The following is a 19,226-nucleotide window of genomic DNA, read 5'->3' on the forward strand; positions in this document are numbered from 1 at the left end:
TTTCGATTGCCCACCTGAAACTAAATTACTTGTGAAAATCGATTTCTAGAGGTCGCCTTGTTTCTATGTGTTTTATCGGTTGACAGCATGTAATCGGCAAAGCAGCAGTTAAGAATTTGCCTATTTGTTTATTTTTGTGATTGGTCGTTGTGTATGTGTTGTGTACATTTTTCCGCGTAGTCAGCGCGTACACAACTTTCGCCATAGAGCGCGCCCCGCTAAGCACAACAGCGCAGGCGCAGCGCTCGTCCGTCTCCGCACTACGAGATGGCGCTGTCTTAGAGACGGGCCAAATTCTGCTTCCGCCGATCCGCTTATTAATATGTAACGCAGCCAATGAGATCGCTGCTAACGTAGAACGTTTTCTCCTCGCGGATCACACTCGCGCTGTGATGCCTGAGCGCGCGAGGTATTACAACGAGTTTACAGACCTCCGATTAGTCAGTCTGCATTAGTCTATAGTCAAGTTTCAGTCTTCGTTTAATAAGACTATCATATTCCTGTACATAGCCATGAAGAGAAATGTATAGACACTTTGCCAAGTATCAGAGATATGTGAGAATAAGATTAACGTACCAAGACCAAAGGAACTTATGATTGTCAATTGTAAACAGTATCGAGAATCAAGTAATTTCTATGCCCTTTATTATTTTAATAAACGTGTGTGAAAATTAATCAAGTTCTGTTTAAAGTTGGTCACCGTCAATCTGCTACTCTAAGTGTGCAAGTGGCATTTCTATTGTCTCACCTAACGGCAGAAGATAAACAAGCCACGATAAGACCACGAGATATATTGCTGACACACACCTACTTCGTTAGAATGACAAGTCAAAACAATCTGATGGTGTGTGTACCGAAGGTCTTAGAGTACGCACATCACAGTATGTCTTAATTGCGTTTTTCGTCGAATTGTGCATCTGTGGTGTGTTTTCTTTTTCTGTTGTAATTACTTACTGTACGAGTTGTCCACACGGTTTGTACTTGACTCTCACTTGTGCTAACACTGTCTCACTTCCTCCTCAATCACCACTCCCGTTTCACGGCATTCGACCCTTACAACTCCAATCCGCTTGCTGTACAAGAGAGTATAACTGTGAGCAGCACGTAAGCGAGCGCCGGCGTTTGGCAGGTTCCTAGCGGCAAGGAGGGCTCGCTGAAGCACCGCATCCTGACGCGGCCCAGCCCGCCGTCGTCTACGGTGACGAGCGCCTCCGCCTCCGCGTCGGCCGCCTCGCCCCCGGCCCCCGCGCCGGCGCCCCCGCTGCCGCCCCCGCCGCCGGCGCACAAGCCGCAGCTGGCGCCCGCCCCCTCGGCGGCCGCCGCCGCCCCCGCGCCGCCGCGCTCGCCGGCCGGCGCCGCCCCCGCCGCCCCCCGGCCCGCGGCGTCGCCGCCGTCGGCGCGCTGCAACTTCACGCGCGGCTCGCTGATCCAGCTGGCGACGGGCGAGCTGCGGCGCGTCGAGGACATGCGCACCGAGGACTTCGTGGCGTGCGCCGACCGGCACGCCGAGCTGCGCCTCGACCCCAGCACCGTCGTGCGGATCGCAGACGCGCCGCCCGCCGCGCCGGGCCGCGCCACGCTCACGCTCAGCTACGGCGAGGTCCGCACACAGGTGTGTCTCTCACTAGCGGGGGCGATTAGTCTTTTCCCCGCGCCTTCGCTCGACACATATTGCACAGATCTTCTCGTTGCCCCTCTGTGTGTCCACCTCCCTCTGTCTCTCTGTCTACCTCACTCTCTCACCACTATCTGTCCATTTCGCTACTTTCTCTGTCTTTTCACCTCCTCCTCTTGCCTCTCTTTCTCTCTGCCCATCTCCTTCGCCCCCTCTCTCCGAACATATCTTCTTCCCCACTCTCCCTGTCCAAATCCTCCTTCCCCTCTCTAGTCCATCTTTCCCTCCTCTCATCCTTTTCCAACCTGCAAACTGCTTCTCTAAGGCTTACACCTGCGTCCTCCCCACTCTCTGTCCATCAGCCCCCCCCCTCTCTCTGTGTCTAACTTCTCCCTCTACCTGCACATTTCCCCCCCCCCCCCTCTCTGTCTGTCCCCTCTGTCAGTCGCCTTCAGCCTCACTCTCCATCACCTCCTCCCATTTCTGTGCACCTCATCATCCGCTTTCTGCCACTATCGATCTCCTCTCACCCCCCTCTCTATCTGCTCAGCCCTGCCCATCCACACTTGTTGCCCCTACAAGGCATGCAGATACTACCTGCAAAACACGCCTCCTCCCCTCCTCCTATCTCTGTGCCTGTTTACTCCCACCTCCCCTTCTTTATCTCTCTCATTCTCCCCTCTCTCTTTCCCCCCTTCCCTCATTTCTCCCTCTCTCTGTTCATTCCCTCCTACCCCCCCCCCCCTCTTTCTGTACATTCCCTCCTTCTTTCTGTCCATCCTCTCCTCTGTCCATCGCAGCCCTCTCCCGGCTGTGGCCACCCACATTTTTAGACCCTGCAAAACAGATCAGTAAAGCAGCCGATACTACTCCCACAACATGCCTGTTTTGCAGGAAACTCTTATACTGCAGGGGCTGAAAAAAGACCCTTTTTATCTGAATTTCGACTCCTGGAGCTAGGAGGTTACAAACCCCACTGTCCTGATACTGCTCTTTGTATGCTAGATTTGGTGGAATCGATCCAGGGACTTGAGATGAGATGCCAGGAATACATACATACATACATACAGTCTGCATTGTACACACACACACACACACACACACACACATATATATATATATATATATATATATATATATTTGCCGGCCGGAGTGGCAGAGCGGTTAAAGGCGCTACAGTCTGGAACCGCATGACCGCTACGGTCGCAGGTTCGAATCCTGCCTCGGGCATGGATGTGTGTGATGTCCTTAGGTTAGTTAGGTTTAAGTAGTTCTAAGTTCTAGGGGACTTATGACCACAGCAGTTGAGTCCCATAGTGCTGAGAGCCATTTGAACCATTTTTATACATATTATTGGCACAGGAACGCTACGTATGATACTTTACAAGCCCCTCTTATAAAATGCACATTTGTTCCTTTGTTCACCTACTAGCCATGTTGTTCTCTCTGTAGCGTTCACTGTACTGAATTTTTAGGGAATCAACGAGTAGACGACAATTTCGCGCAATTCACGGCCCGGGTCCCTTCCCATGTCTAAGGAAACAGTTAGTCACTCCTGCAGGGAGAGCCCTTATAAATATGGGTCTACATGCCATCGAACAAGGTTCATAAAATGACTTTTATCTTAATAATATGAATATTTATACAGGGCTCTTACAAATGATTGAAGCGATTTCATAAATTCACTGTAGCTCCATTCATTGACATATGGTCACGACACACTACAGATACGTAGAAAAACTCATAAAGTTTTGTTCGGCTGAAGCCGCACTTCAGGTTTCTGCCGCCAGAGCGCTCGAGAGTGCAGTGAGACAAAATGGCGATAGCAGCCGAGAAAGCGTATGTCGTGCTTGAAATGCACTCAGATCAGTCAGTCATAACAGTGCAACGACACTTCAGGACGAAGTTCAACAAAGATCCACCAACTGCTAACTCCATTCGGCGATGGCATGCGCAGTTTAAAGCTTCTGGATGCCTCTGTAAGTGGAAATCAACGGGTCGGCCTGCAGTGAGCGAAGAAACGGTTGAATGCGTGCGGGCAAGTTTCACGCGTAGCCCGCGGAAGTCGACGTATAAAGCAAGCAGGGAGCTAAACGTACCACAGCCGACGGTTTGGAAAATCTTACGGAAAAGGCTAAGGCAGAAGCCTTACCGTTTACAATTGCTACAAGCCCTGACACCCGATGACAAAGTCAAACGCTTTGAATTTTCGGCGCGATTGCAACAGCTCATGGGAGAGGATGCGTTCAGTGCGAAACTTGTTTTCAGTGATGAAGCAACATTTTTTCTTAATGGTGAAGTGAACAGACACAATGTGCGAATCTGGGCGGTAGAGAATCCTCACGCATTCATGCAGCAAATTCGCAATTCTCCAAAAGTTAACGTGTTTTGTGCAATCTCACGGTTTAAAGTTTACGGCCCCTTTTTCGTCTGCGAAAAAAACGTTACAGGACACGTGTATCTGGACATGCTGGAAAATTGGCTCATGCCACAACCGGAGACCGACAGCGCCGACTTCATCTTTCAACAAGATGGTGCTCCACCGCACTTCCATCTTGATGTTCGGCATTTCTTAAACAGGAGATTGGAAAACCGATGGATCGGTCGTGGTGGAGATCATGATCAGCAATTCATGTCATGGCATCCACGCTCTCCCGACTTAACCCCATGCGATTTCTTTCTGTAGGGTTATGTGAAAGATTCAGTGTTTAAACCTCCTCTACCAAGAAACGTGCCAGAACTGCGAGCTCGCATCAACGATGCTTTCGAACTCATTGATGGGGAGATGCTGCGCCGAGTGTAGGAGGAACTTGATTATCGGCTTGATGTCTGCCGAATCACTAAAGGGGCACATATCGAACATTTGTGAATGCCTAAAAAAACTTTGAGTTTTTGTATGTGTGTGCAAAGCATTGTGAAAATATCTCAAATAATAAAGTTATTGTAGAGCTGTGAAATCGCTTCAATCATTTGTAATAACCCTGTATATGTGTTTGGAGAGAGAGATTGATTTTTGATTGAGATTTTTACTTTAAGTCGTAACTGGTACCTGAATTTTGGTTGCTGCCTCCTTGAATGATCAGCTTCTGCACCAGTTGTTGACATATTGCAATTTGGAGGAAGGTATTGTTCGTTAAGGTTTAAAATACGACTCTCTTAGTTACTTGGCCGTATTGCGGACAGCTTTGAGCCCAAATTTTCGTATCTTTTCATACCTAAGGGACCACTGTTGTAAGTAAACAACAGCAATCTGCTTTTCGTGAGAAACTACACATCCTGCTACATCAAAATTGGTCAGTGGAGTTCAGCACCATGCTATTGTACAAGAACATAATCCAATTATTGCAATTAAGAAATTATGAGAGGTTGTTACTTATTGAATGAAAACTATAGAGAATGCATTTCTTTTCCTGTATTTTAATGATCTTTGTACACTTAAAATTATGTCGACTGATAGACGGCGACGACAATGAAGTTCACCTTCTTTTCCAAAAAAAAGATATTTCTTTTCTTCACTTCCAGAAAATTTGTATACATAAATGTGTGGCAACGCTTACACATACTGTACTCGGTTTTATCACTAAAATATTAATTTTCATAAAATGTAACAATACGTTCTGAGCGACGGCCTAGCAACACACCCTCTTTCCACAAGATACAGATCAACAGTCTCCTTTTTTTTTTTTTTTTTTTTTTTTTTATATATGTATAAAGTCCATACTCAAAGATTCACGCGCGGGGATTGCTCGCTAAAGAGTTTCTTGCTGTCCAGCTGCGCTTCACTTCACTTCAAGTACTTTTTGAATCACATTTACATTTACGGTATTTACATACATTACTGAGCTTCTCAGAATAAAATCTGGCACAAATTAGTTTAAAAAAGCAGTGAGGCACACATAACATTGCAGTTTGTACTAAATTAAAGATTTAGAAGACAAGCCAGCGATTAGAAACGTATTTGCAGAAAGGAGAACGGCACCCTGCACCCTTTTAGCTGATAACTTGCGACTGCCCTACACCGCAGTAAGAAGCGTTATGTACATATATGCAAAATGTTTTTAAAAAATCACATATTCCGACAGGACGGAGTATTGCTAAAACTTAGAAGAAAAATTCTGACATACGTCCCGAAAGCAATATTTGTTGAGATATGTGCCGCTCTACTTGTGACGGCCGTATGCTTTAGCAAAAAGATTAACAGGCGGTGTCTTTCAAGGATTTGTGATTGATGAATTAGCAACGCTATTGGAGAACGCCACTCTTGCCTGTGGTTGACACATGACGTGACTCCACGCCATTTTCTACGGATAGTGCGACAGTATACCACCGGAACGTTTCATGGGCGGTGTATTGGTCGAGGAGGTTTGGAAGCATAATCTCCTCATTCACCGGAACTGAATCAGTTGGATTTCTGGCTAAGGGGACATTTCAAGGCTTTGGTGTATCCCTGACTCATCGACAGTCAGCAGACGCTGCAGGGATATGTGACAAACGCGTGTGACACAATCTAACAACCCTACCACAACAAAGGTCAAAAATTAATTATGATTGTAGTGTTGCTCACGCTGCTAAATATTGCATTTTCGGGCAACAACAAAGTTATATTATGTGGCAGGTGTCATTAGAGCACAGTTAATAAAGTCATTTCTTGAAATATTGGATAAACTAGGCACTCATCTTTTCGTGTTTCCCACGCTGGTCTCGTTGTGAACTCATGGCTCAATCGTCGAAAATCTAGGTAGTGATGATTCCAAGCTCGGTTGCAAAGGGGCCTAGGTGTTATTCTGCGATATTCAAAAGTTTTATAGATGTGTTCCATAAACCATTCTTGAAGATTAAACTTTTGCAAGTTAGGACAATGGTGATGTAAAAAAGTAATCAGCACTCCGAATTTAATTTACACTTCTTTTTTATTACTTTTGTTGCAATATCACGTAACTCGTTCCAAAACATCACTTCACAATATAAAACATACTTCAAAATATCTTCCTCACTGTTAAAGTTCACATTTCATAAAATGATTACAATTTGCGTCTTTTTAACATGACGACCAAAGCTCGACTCTGTAATAACCGCTTACACGCCCAAAAATCAGAGTTACAAGTCCGTCAATGATCATAGTGACAAAAGAAAGAGTACACATAAGAATAATATCATTGCAATATATACATATCGATGTATCGAAGTACCTCTACATTAATGAAATCAAATCTGGATGTTGCCACAGAAATATGTTAACTATTTTACAGAAACACAGTACAATATTGCTGGTATCGAGAGGTTGAGTGAGGTGCCGCAATGGTTACGTAATTCAAGTACCATTACAAGGTGTATTGAAAGAGTGCGCGAATCACTGCAAAGAGGGGCTGGAGGATGTCACAGAATGGATTGTAATCACATGGAGTGTGTCCTTCTACGTAACAGACAGTTGGGAATGATAGGTCAGATTGGCCCAAATCTTAACAGGTGTTGATTTCCATATATAACTGTAGGAATATTCACTTCTAGTTTTGACCGATACTACCTCCTGACGGAATATATTACAATTTTTTGAACACCCTGTAGGCCGTGTCTTTTACCTTACATGTCAAACAGGGTTTAACGGCAAATGTGTCATTACCTGTCAGTTAAGTTAATTATAACGAATTGTACAAAAAACGACGCGTTGTTGATAAATCTCGAAAGCGCCAGTGACTTGAAACGGCAGACTTCTTAACAAGAAAATGGCAATATTAAAGCCTATAACCACCGGTATATCGTTCCCCATCGTTTTATTATTACAAATCGAACCGAAAACAACTTCGTTTCGAAACACCCTCAATGTCCCATCGCTTTGAAACAGCACATATTCATAGCACATAAGTTAAAAAGTAAAAACTACCAAATACATTGTGGCCGAGCGGTTCTAGGCGCTTCTGTCCGGAACCGCGCTGCTGCTACGGTCGCAGGTTCGAATCCTGCCTCGGGCATGGATGTGTGTGGTGTCCTTAGGTTAGGTTTAAGTAGTCTAGGGACTGATGACAGATGTTAAGTCCCATAGTGCTTAGAGCTATTTGAACTTTTTTTTCTACGGCAGTGATGATAGGTAAATAAAAACGTGTAAACAAGCTCATAAACAGAGAGGAAATACACACCCGTTAAGCCCGTCTAAGATTCACTGCAGTCTTACTTGCCGGTTCCCTCCAGGGCTCACGTCGTCTGCTAACTGGCTGCTCTGCAGGGAGCTGTGTTTTTCTCACGACAGGCCCGGTGCTGATTTTCTTGGGAGGCCTAGTCGCGTTCTCTACAAGCTACCAGTGCTGGCCAATAGGGAGTCCTGTTTGGCGACTGGCGTCACAGCCTACCGGGCGGGAAAGAATTTGGTTCTTACACATCTTGCAGCCTCATTCGTCAGCTTCATGATGAACTGCCTCTATTTCGTTAATGGTCATATTTAATATGATATTTTAGGATTAAGTAAACTACTGCGAGAATTTCGGAAAGTTTGCGGTGAAAAATAGAGATCGCTATAAATTAGCATTTGGTGCATGTTGGATCATATCTTGATGCGTATAAAATCTAGCGAACATATTGAATTTTTCTTTAAACTTTGTAGGATATTGCTATCCATCACCAATATTGAGAAAATGGATCGTATGTAAAGCGCTTCGTCCCGAAATCGCGCGCAATCGAAAATGCCACGAAATTCCTTATGTCTCTGTTTCAGATATCGAAACAAGATTGTGGCAAATGATAGTATGCGAAGAGGAGAATATTTCGCAATATGATTAATATGCGAAACTTCCATATTTACTGCGACATTCAAGCGACTACAGATTTTTCAATGAAATGATGTAATATTTAAGCGCTATCGACAGCTGGTGAAACGAGAATTACTGTGAGTTTGGAACAATATATGTGAATAAATACAGCTTATTTTTATACCGATAATGGGTATTTTCATAAACTGTTGACATTCCTTACATCATTCGCTGTTTTACGATTCTTCCGCAATTTCAACTGCATTGGAATGTTAGTGAGACGAATATTTATAAACTCAGCAGCAGTACTTTGGTGTTAAATATCGATTAATATGCCAACAAAGAGTCTTACGCATCACTCATAGCTCTTCGCTGATAATGTTTCTTTGAAGAAAGATGAAGGTGATGATAAGTGAAAAAATAAATAGCTAAATCTGTCGAAATTTAGGCGAAATCCTATACCCCAGTGCATTTTTAATAACGAATGAGATAGAGTGAAAATGGGCAACAGATTTTATTTCTATGTCTCAATAAGGTAAGAAATACGAAAACAATTAACAACAGATAGCGTGCCATCTTTCCTTACTCAATTATGGTTTTTACTTTTTCACTACAAACATTTTTAGTTTGTCAAAGATATTGGTAATCAGTTTACACCTTGATAGGTAGGCGGCTGGATTGTGCAAATTTGAATGTTTTCATATTTTTCGGATAACTGAGATACAGAAATGAAATTAAATGATCAGTGTCAGTCAACATATTTCATTATTGAACACACACTGTGGTATAGGAGTCCATTAAAGTTTCAACTGAAGTATCGATTTGCTTTAGCTACACTTATTATTCACTTTAATTTTCTTCAGAGAGACGTTATTAGTGGCGAATTTTGAGTAATATGTTAAGTTCCCTTGTTGTCACATTCAAATCTGTTTCTTTCGTCAAAATACAGCAGAGTTAGTAAATATTCATGTCACTAACATTCTATTGCAATTGAAATTGCGACGGAATCATAAAACAGCAACTGATGGAAACAGAAGTCAACAGTTTATGAAAATGCCAATTCTTGGTATAAAAACAAAGCGAAATTTTTCCACCTATATTGTTCCAAACCCACAGTTATTCTCGTTTCATCAGCTATCGATGGCACTTTAGTACTACATCATTTTACTGAAATAATTTGTAATAGCTTGTACCGGATGATCAAAAAGTCAGTATAAATTTGAAAACTTAATAAACCACGGAATAATGTAGGTATAAAGGTAAAAATTGACACACATGCTTGGAATGACATGGGGTTTTATTAGAACAAAAAAAAAAAAAAACAAACACCCCATATAGCTAGACGCATGAAAGATCTCTTGCGCTCCTCGTTTGGTGGTGATCGTGTGCTCAGCCGCCACTTTCGCCATGCTTGGCCTCCCAGGTCCCCAGACCTCAGTCCGTGCGATCATTGACTTTGGGGTTACCTGAAGCCGCAATTGTATCGTGATCGACCGACATCTCTAGGGATGCTGAAAGACAACATCCGACGCCAGTGCCTCACCATAACTCCGGACATGCTTTACAGTGCTGTTCACAACATTATTCCTCGACTACAGCTATTGTTGAGGAATGATGGTGGACATATTGAGCATTTCCTGTAAAGAACATCATCTTTGCTTTGTCTTACTTTATTATGCTAATTATTACTATTCTGATCAGATGAAGCGCCATCTGTAGGACATTTTTTGAACGTTTGTATTTTTTAGGTTCTAATAAAACCCCATGTCATTCCAAGCATGTGCGTCAATTGGTACCTATCTATTTACATTATTCCGTGATTTATTCAGTTTTCAAATTTATACTGACTTTTTGATCATCCGGTATATCGCGGTGGGTATAGAAGTTTCATATATTAATCATGGGGCGAAATAACTCTCATCTTTGCGTACTATCATTTGCCAAGGTGTTGTCTCAGTATCTGAAACCGTTTACAAGATTTGAGAAATTTTGTGAACATTTCATTCTGGATTTTTCGCTGGCGCCCTAGTTAAGGACGAAACGCTTTACATATGATCCATTTTCTCGAGACTGGTAATACACAGCGACATTCTTCAAAGTTTACATTCAATATGTTCGCTACATTTCATATGCAGCAACATACAGGATGACAATTTGTGAAATATATGAAAAAAAACCTAAATTAGTTACAAACTACGGCGTGCACACACTTTATTCAACATGTAAACGTCACTACATATATTCGGATTTAGGTTATGAAATGCCGGCCGTGGTGGGCGAGCGGTTCTAGGCGCTTCAGGTCGGAACCGCGCAACTGCTACGGTCGCAGGTTCGAATTCTGCCTTGGGCATGGATGTGTGTGATGTCCTTCTGTTAGTTAGGTTTAAGTAGTTCTAAGTTCTAGGGGACTGATGACCTCCGATGTTAAGTCCCATAGTGCTCACAAGGGAACCTCCCCATCGCACCCCCCTCAGATTTAGTTATAAGTTGGCACAGTGGACATGCCTTGAAAAACTGAACACAGATCAAGCGAGAAAACAGGAAGTAGTTGTGTGGAACTACAGAAAAAATAAGTAAAATATACAAACTGAGTAGTCCATGTGCAAGATAAGCAACATCTAGCATAGTGTCAGCTCAGGAGCGCCGTGGTCCCGTGGTTAGCGTGAACAACTGTGAAACGAGATGTCCTTGGTTCAAGTCCTCCCTCGGGTAAAAATTTTACTTTATTTATTTTCGCAAAGTTATGACCTGTCAGTTCGTTCATTAACGTCTCTGTTCACAGTAATAAGTTTAGCGTCCGTGTTTTGCGACCGCACCGCAAAACCGTGCGATTAGTAGACGAAAGTACGTTCCTCTCCAATGGGAACCGAAAACATTTAATCGCAAGGTCATAGGTCAACCGATTCCTCCACAGGAAAACACGTCTGATATATTCTATACGACACTGGTGACGGCATGTGCGTCACATGACAGGAATATGTTGTCGACCCACCTAACTTGTACACTCGGCGAATGGGTAAAAAGATTCTTCTGCCTTGCCCGATTTAGGTTTCCTTGTGGATGTGATAATAACTCCCAAAAAAGTGATGAAAACATAAGAGTTTGTCACATAAACTGCAACAAATGAATGCAACAGTTTCACAGTCACACAGTTTTCCCTGTGCTCTGTCAAAACATATGTTTTTAACGTTTTCCAATTTTTTCCATGTGTAGACCGTCAAATCCTGCATATGTTCAAGCAAATCTGAACTGGAATTTTCGAGAGCGAAGTTGATTGTGTGAGTGCCTGAACTTTGATAATTGACACACGCCAGTTGCTAGAAAATAAAAAAGTTAAAATTCTTACTCGAGGGAAGACTTGAACCGAAGTCCTCTAGTACCACAGTTGCTTACGCTAACCACGAGACTACGGCGCTCTTCAGATCAAATTGTCCTTGATGTGGCTAATGTTTCACATGGACTACTCAATTTGTATATTTTCCTTATTTTTTTCATAGTTCGACAAAACTTCTTCCTGTTTTCTCTATTGATCTGTGTTCAGTTTTTCAAGGCCTATCCACTGTGCCAACTTATAACTAAATCTGAGGGGGGTGCGATGGGGAGGTTCCCTTGTCAGAGCCATTTGTTATGACATGTTCGATATGGATACCATCATTAGCGATGATGTGGCGCAGACGAATAGCGAAATACCGCATGACCCTCTGAATTGGCGGAACATCGACGGCCTCCTGAATGGCTGTTTTCAGCTCAGTAATGGTTTTGGGGTCATTGCTGTACATCTTATCTTTAATATAGCTCAACAAAAACGAGTCACATATGTTCAGATCCTGAGAATATGGCGGCCACTCGAGGTCCGTGCCGGTGGCCTCTGGGTACCCTAGAGCCAGAATGTGGTCCCCAAAGTGCTCCACCAGGATATGAAACACTCTCCTGCTTCGATGGGGTCGAGCGCCGTCTTGCATGAACCACATCTTGTCGAAATCAGGGTCACACTGGATAGTGGGGATGAAATCATCTTCCAAAACATTCACGTACCGATCGATAGTTACCGTGCCATCAAGGAATATCGCACTGATTATTCGATGAATGGACATTGCACATCACAGTCATCCATTGAAGGTGAAGAGACTTCTCGATCACGAAATGTGGATTCTCAGTCCCCCAAATGCGCCAGTTTTGTTTACTGACGAACTCATCCGAATGAAAATGGGCTTCTTCGCTAAACCATGCGTGCATGTGAATACTAATTCTCATCGTGCCCCGCCGCCAACCGTGCAGTTTGAACGTTCTAACGCAAACCGTTCAGGAGTTATGACGATCTTATTTCATACAGTTCAATGACTGTCACCGTTTATGATCCAGCGTACACGAAACACAATTTCATAGGGACCTCTATTTTTCACTGCAAACTTTCCGAAATTCTTGCAGTAGCTTACTTAATCCTAAAATATCACAATAAATATGATCATTAACGAAATGGTAGGCTGTTCATCGCGAAGCTACAAGATGTGCAAGAATCAATTTTTTTTCTTTACCAAATAGTTTCTTTACAGTCGTCTGAGAAAAATTGCAGCTCAGCCGTTTACGAAGTGAAGCCAGCCAGCTAGCTTCTTTCTGCGCTGATTCATACACCGTTTCAGGAAGCGAGGTAGCCGTCACCCTCGCTTGCTAGCCAGCAGGCATGCGCATCATCAAGCAAACTTGCGGAGATCATTATCCCGTGTGAGGCAGGCTTGAGGCATAAATGAGCACACTTCAAGGAAAAGCAGGAACAGTTTTCCGAAAAATTAACCTGCACAAAGGAGACAGTCAGGACTGTCTTTCAGGACCAGAGCGGTTGGTTGGCTGGGAATGGCGTAATCCAATAAGGCGTCTCCGAAGTTCTACACTACTGGCCATTAAAAATGCTACACCACGAAGATGACGTGCTACAGACGCGAAATTTAACCGACTGGAAGAAGATCCTGTGATATGCAAATGATTAGCTTTTCAGAGCATTCACACAAGGTTGGCGCCTGTGGCGACACCTACAACGTGCTGACATGAGGAAAGTTTCCAACCGATTTCTCACACACAAACAGCAGTTGACTGGCGTTGCCTGGTGAAACGTTGTTGTGATGCCCCTTGTAAGGAAGAGAAATGCGTACCACCACGTTTCCGACTTTGATAAAGGTCGGATTGTAGCCTATCGCAATTGCGGTTTATCGTATCGCGACATTGCTGCTCGCGTTGGTCGAGAGCCAATGACTGTTAGCAGAATATGTAATAGGTGGGTTCAGGAAGGTAGTACGGAACGCCGTGCTGGATCGCAAAGGCCTCGTATCACTAGCAGTCGAGATGACAGGCATCTTATCCGCATGGCTGTAACGGATCGTGCAGCTACGTCTCGATTCCTGAGCTAACAGATGGAGACGTTTGTAAGACAACAACCATCTGCACGAACAGTTTGACGACGTTTCCAGCAGCATGGACTATCAGCTCGGAGACCGTGGCTGCGTTTACCCTTGACACTGCATAACAGACAGGAGCGCCTGCGATGGTGTACTCAACGACGAACCTGAGTGCATGAATGGCAAAATCCAGGTTCTGTTTACAGCATCATGATGGTCGCATCCATGTGTGGCCACATCGCGGTGAACGCACATTGGAAGCGTGTATTCGTCATCGCCATACTGGCGTATCACCCGGCGTGATGGTATGGCGTGCCATTGGTTACACGTCTCGGTCACCTCTTGTTCGCATTGACGGCAGTGGACGTTATATTTCAGATGTGTTACGACCCGTGGCTCTACCCTTCATTCGATCCCTGCGAAACCCTACATTTCAGCAGGATAATGCACGACCACATGTTGCAGGTCCTGTGCGGGCCTTTCTGGATACAGAAAATGTTCGACTGCTGCCCTGGCGAGCACATTCTCCAGATCTCTCACCAATTGAAAACGTCCGGTCAATGGTGGCCAAGCAACTGGCTCGTCACAATACGCCAGTCACTACTCTTGGTGAACTGTGGTATCGTGTTGAATCTGCATGGGCTGCTGTACCTGTACACGCCATCCAAGCTCTGTTTGACTCAATGCCCAGGTGTATCAAGGCCGTTATTACGGCCAGAGGTGGTTGTCCTGGGTACTGATTTCTCAGGATCTATGCACCCAAACTGCGTGAAAATGTAATCACATGTCAGTTCTAGTATAATATATTTGTCCAATGAATACCCGTTTATCATCTGCATTTCTTCTTGGTGTAGCAATTTTAATGGCCAGTAGTGTATTTGTGGCGTAGAAGGCAATCTGGCATTCATTGATGGCATTCCTCGTTCTCGGTTGGGAATGATGCGCAAGGTGAAATTAAACGTTGTGACGTCACAAAACCGTAGCAGCTGCAAGTCCGCGTTCGCTCTCGAGTTCCTTGTGAGCGCGCCACCTGGCGGCCCTGGGTAGGCAGGCAGGCAGGCAGGCGATCGTTTGTGCTATGGCGGGGTGCGCCGCCTCCGCCGCCACAGACGGCTGCGTCTAATTCCGTCCGCGGCCGGGCCGAAAACAAAAGAAATCTCGCGCCGTGCATAAAATAAACATAATAGCGGATCTGCCCACTTGAAATAGTCCCTCCACTGCGGCCAGCTGCCGTCGCCAAAACATCTCTCTCTCTCTCTCTCTCTCTCTCTCTCTCTCTCCCCCTCTCCGCCCGCCTCTCGTGGTCGTGCGGTAGCGTTCTCGCTTCCCACGCCCGGGTTCCCGGGTTCGATTCCCGGCGGGGTCAGGGATTTTCTCTGCCTCGTGATGGCTGGGTGTGTGCTGTCCTTAGGTTAGTTAGGTTTAAGTAGTTCTAAGTTCTAGGGGACTGATGACCATAGATGTTAAGTCCCATAGTGCTCAGAGCCATTTGAACCATCTCTCTCTCTCTCTCTCTCTCTCTCTCTCCCTCTCTCTCTCTCTACCTCTTCTCTTCACGATATTCAGAAACTGTCGCCAGAGCCTACACTTCCATTGTCGCACTCTGAACCTCCATTAACGTCTTGTTACGAAACAGGAATATCTGCAAGATGCGCTACAGTAACTACACTGACTGACGAAAGAAGTGTTATAATGCGGCTCAATTTCGTACACATACATAAAATCAGAGCCGCTTCGAGAACATTTTTTCACACAAGCTACATGTTATTTGCTCCGTCCCCATTCCCTCAGCCAGTAGCTGCCTTTCCTGCTCTTGGCAAGACTTTTAAAAATACTTCCTAATTAATTGAACGTGGAAATGGTTCTTTTTCTTTTACAGTTGTATGACATAAACATTTCTCTGTAGCAGAAATACATTTCTGAATCTCCTTCCGGTATTAAATGTTAATATCTTGCAATACCATCTGTTCTGTTTTACTTCAGAATTTTCAGTAGTTTCATAAACAGCATCATACAAGTGTTCAGTCTAGTGTGTGAGAGGCTCCAAGGCATCTATTTGGTTTTCCCAATGGGTATCTCTGAGAAGTTTTACAGTCAGATTAAGTAAGCAGTGTACTGAAAAAATTGATGGCATCAGGACATGGTAGTGCTCCATCGTTCACAAAGTCTAATGACGTAGCTCCACGCGGAACAAAAGCTTCTCCAGGGTTAAGGTCCTTAATTCGTCTTGAACTCCAATATTTTTCCTTTTCACATTCGAACCATTATCATATCCTTGGCTTCTTACATTTTTCAAAGGCGTCTGCCGTCTTACCATCTCGGTTAGATATTCATCCGAAGCTGTATTGAGAAAACCCTGCTCTCCTGCCTGGAATGCCAAAGTTCCATCTCTTCTACCCCCGCCCCCCCTCCCAATAAAACGATGTTTCTGCAATTTTTGTACGGAGATTTAGCAAATCTAGCAAAACGATATCGATGAAAAATATTGGACACAATAAATTAAGTGTGTAATAGCAGTAAATAAATTCTATAAACTGAACAATTGAAAGTAAAACAAAATCGATATCTTATTGATTATGGTACCTACTGTACATTTGTTTTAATATGGTGTACAATAAAGAACAGCTTTTATTTGCTCCTGATAAATTTTTAGTAGTGCATGAATTGTTAATTAAAAATAAAATGGGTTATAATGGAGACCTGGGAAAATACGCCTTTCCAGGAATTGGGTTTTTATTACAATTTTACTTTGCATTCCCTTCTTTTAGCGAAGCAAACTTATCGATTAAGTCATTGAAATCAAGTTTCGCTGCTGTATCGTAATCGACAAGATAGAGAGGCTGCTTTCACCCACACTCGACCTTAAGTAGTTTTTTATCAGTCTTTAATTGATTGGAACTGCGTTTTCGAAGTGCTGCAGTTACAGGCAGCCGAAACTTAATGGCACGAAAATTACTGGCTCGAGGGCAGGTAAGCTACACATCCCTCCACGTTTTTGCTCGCTTCCATTGCCGTCGCAAAAATCGAAGTTTTCGGCCAAGTAGATATTTACTTCCGCACACGCTCTCCGACCTCTGAAAATCTGCAAAACTGCAGCGAAGCAGCAGCAAGACCTCCCTTTTTTGTATACTGCCGCCATTTGGCTATAGTAATTTTTATTTTATTCAAAATGGTTCAAATGGCTCTGAGCACTATGGGACTCAACTGCTGTGGTCATAAGTCCCCTAGAACTTAGAACTAATTAAACCTAACTAACCTAAGGACATCACAGACATCCATGCCCGAGGCAGGATTCGAACCTGCGACCGTAGCGGTCGCGCGATTCCGGACTGTAACGCCTTTAACCGCGCGGCCACTACGGCCGGCTTTTATTTTATTGTTGTACGGTCCAGATTCTGGTCTTAGGCCATTTTCGAGTACAAAAACCGGAATAAACAAGAGCAGTATAAATCACAAAAGAATTTCCGGACCATATAGCACAGCTGTTACACTCCTGGAAATTGAAATAAGAACACCGTGAATTCATTGTCCCAGGAAGGGGAAACTTTATTGACACATTCCTGGGGTCAGATACATCACATGATCACACTGACAGAACCACAGGCACATAGACACAGGCAACAGAGCATGCACAATGTCGGCACTAGTACAGTGCATATCCACCTTTCGCAGCAATGCAGGCTGCTATTCTCCCATGGAGACGATCGTAGAGATGCTGGATGTAGTCCTGTGGAACGGCTTGCCATGCCATTTCCACCTGGCGCCTCAGTTGGACCAGCGTTCGTGCTGGACGTGCAGACCGCGTGAGACGACGCTTCATCCAGTCCCAAACATGCTCAATGGGGGACAGATCCGGAGATCTTGCTGGCCAGGGTAGTTGACTTACACCTTCTAGAGCACGTTGGGTGGCACGGGATACATGCGGACGTGCATTGTCCTGTTGGAACAGCAAGTTCACTTGCCGGTCTAGGAATGGTAGAACGATGGGTTCGATGACGGTTTGGATGTACCGTGGACTATTCAGTGTCCCCTCGACGATCACCAGTGGTGTACGGCCAGTGTAGGAGATCGCTCCCCACACCATGATGCCGGGTGTTGGCCCTGTGTGCCTCGGTCGTATGCAGGCCTGATTGTGGCGCTCACCTGCACGGCGCCAAACACGCATACGACCATCATTGGCACCAAGGCAGAAGCGGCTCTCATCGCTGAAGACGACACGTCTCCATTCGTCCCTCCATTGACGCCTGTCGCGACACCACTGGAGGCGGGCTGCACGATGTTGGGGCGTGAGCGGAAGACGGCCTAACGGTGTGCGGGACCGTAGCCCAGCTTCATGGAGACGGTTGCGAATGGTCCTCGCCGATACCCCAGGAGCAACAGTGTCCCTAATTTGCTGGGAAGTGGCGGTGCGGTCCCCTACGGCACTGCGTAGGATCCTACGGTCTTGGCGTGCATCCGTGCGTCGCTGCGGTCCGGTCCCAGGTCGACGGGCACGTGCACCTTCCGCCGACCACTGGCGACAACATCGATGTATTGTGAAGACCTCACGCCCCACGTGTTGAGCAATTCGGCGGTACGTCCACCCGGCCTCCCGCATGCCCACTATACGCCCTCGCTCAAAGTCCGTCAACTGCACATACGGTTCACGTCCACGCTGTCGCGGCATGCTACCAGTGTTAAAGACTGCGATGGAGCTCCGTATGCCACGGCAAACTGGCTGACACTGACGGCGGCGGTGCACAAATGCTGCGCAGCTAGCGCCATTCGGCGGCCAACACCGCGGTTCCTGGTGTGTCCGCTGTGCCGTGCGTGTGATCATTGCTTGTACAGCCCTCTCGCAGTGTCCGGAGCAAGTATGGTGGGTCTGACACACCGGTGTCAATGTGTTCTTTTTTCCATTTCCAGGAGTGTATATGAAACTGTTAATCAATAAACAGATATGCGACATACTAATGTGTGTGAACACCTGACATGGACATAGATGAAACGATCTTCAGAAGATCGCCTGAGAGATACCACAGTCTGGACAATGCAGTATGTGCTGTGTTAGGGAACAAGGTGGCTGAACTGTTTATTTTGCGTGTTAATTACATTATCTTTGCATACGCTGATACTGTGCGGACAGTGTATCGCTGCAGTCGATCGCGGCTGTAAACAAACGAGAACGTAGTGTGAGTAGCTGTGCGAGGCAATAAGCCCTGGCTCTATCCCCCCCGAAGGGCTGCCATCCTGTGCCCGCATTCTGTGCTTCCACGAAAGCAGAGCTGAGATAACGGCCACAAGGATAATTCATTCTTTTTGTTGTGATGAGAGTTGCATTCGAATCCCTTTATGTGCCAGGATTAGTCTCTTCATTCAGAAAAAGAAAACAAGCAATGTACAACACACAGAGCAAATTGGAGTACACAAAGCATATTTAGTCAGTTTAGTGAGACACGGTTGCAGAATACTGACAAGCTATTTACGGAAGAATGTTAGAAA

The 19,226-nt window shown here is 45.0% G+C and overlaps 1 protein-coding gene across 1 annotated transcript in view; it reads left to right on the forward strand.

Annotated features, from left to right (window-relative positions):
• Positions 1 to 1,375: 1,375 nt before the first annotated feature.
• The window catches only part of LOC126474812 (ataxin-1-like), a gene marked incomplete at its 5' end in the record, with an annotated part of 33,931 nt that continues 16,080 nt past the window's right edge, over positions 1,376 to 19,226 (forward strand). Inside the window, one exon of the mRNA XM_050102285.1 lies at positions 1,376 to 1,612. Within this exon, the coding sequence (XP_049958242.1) occupies positions 1,376 to 1,612 (237 nt within the window). The remainder of the gene's footprint in view (positions 1,613 to 19,226) is intronic.

The sequence above is a fragment of the Schistocerca serialis genome, chromosome 4 (assembly GCF_023864345.2).
Source record: "Schistocerca serialis cubense isolate TAMUIC-IGC-003099 chromosome 4, iqSchSeri2.2, whole genome shotgun sequence".
In the NCBI taxonomy this organism is placed as follows: domain Eukaryota; kingdom Metazoa; phylum Arthropoda; class Insecta; order Orthoptera; family Acrididae; genus Schistocerca; species Schistocerca serialis.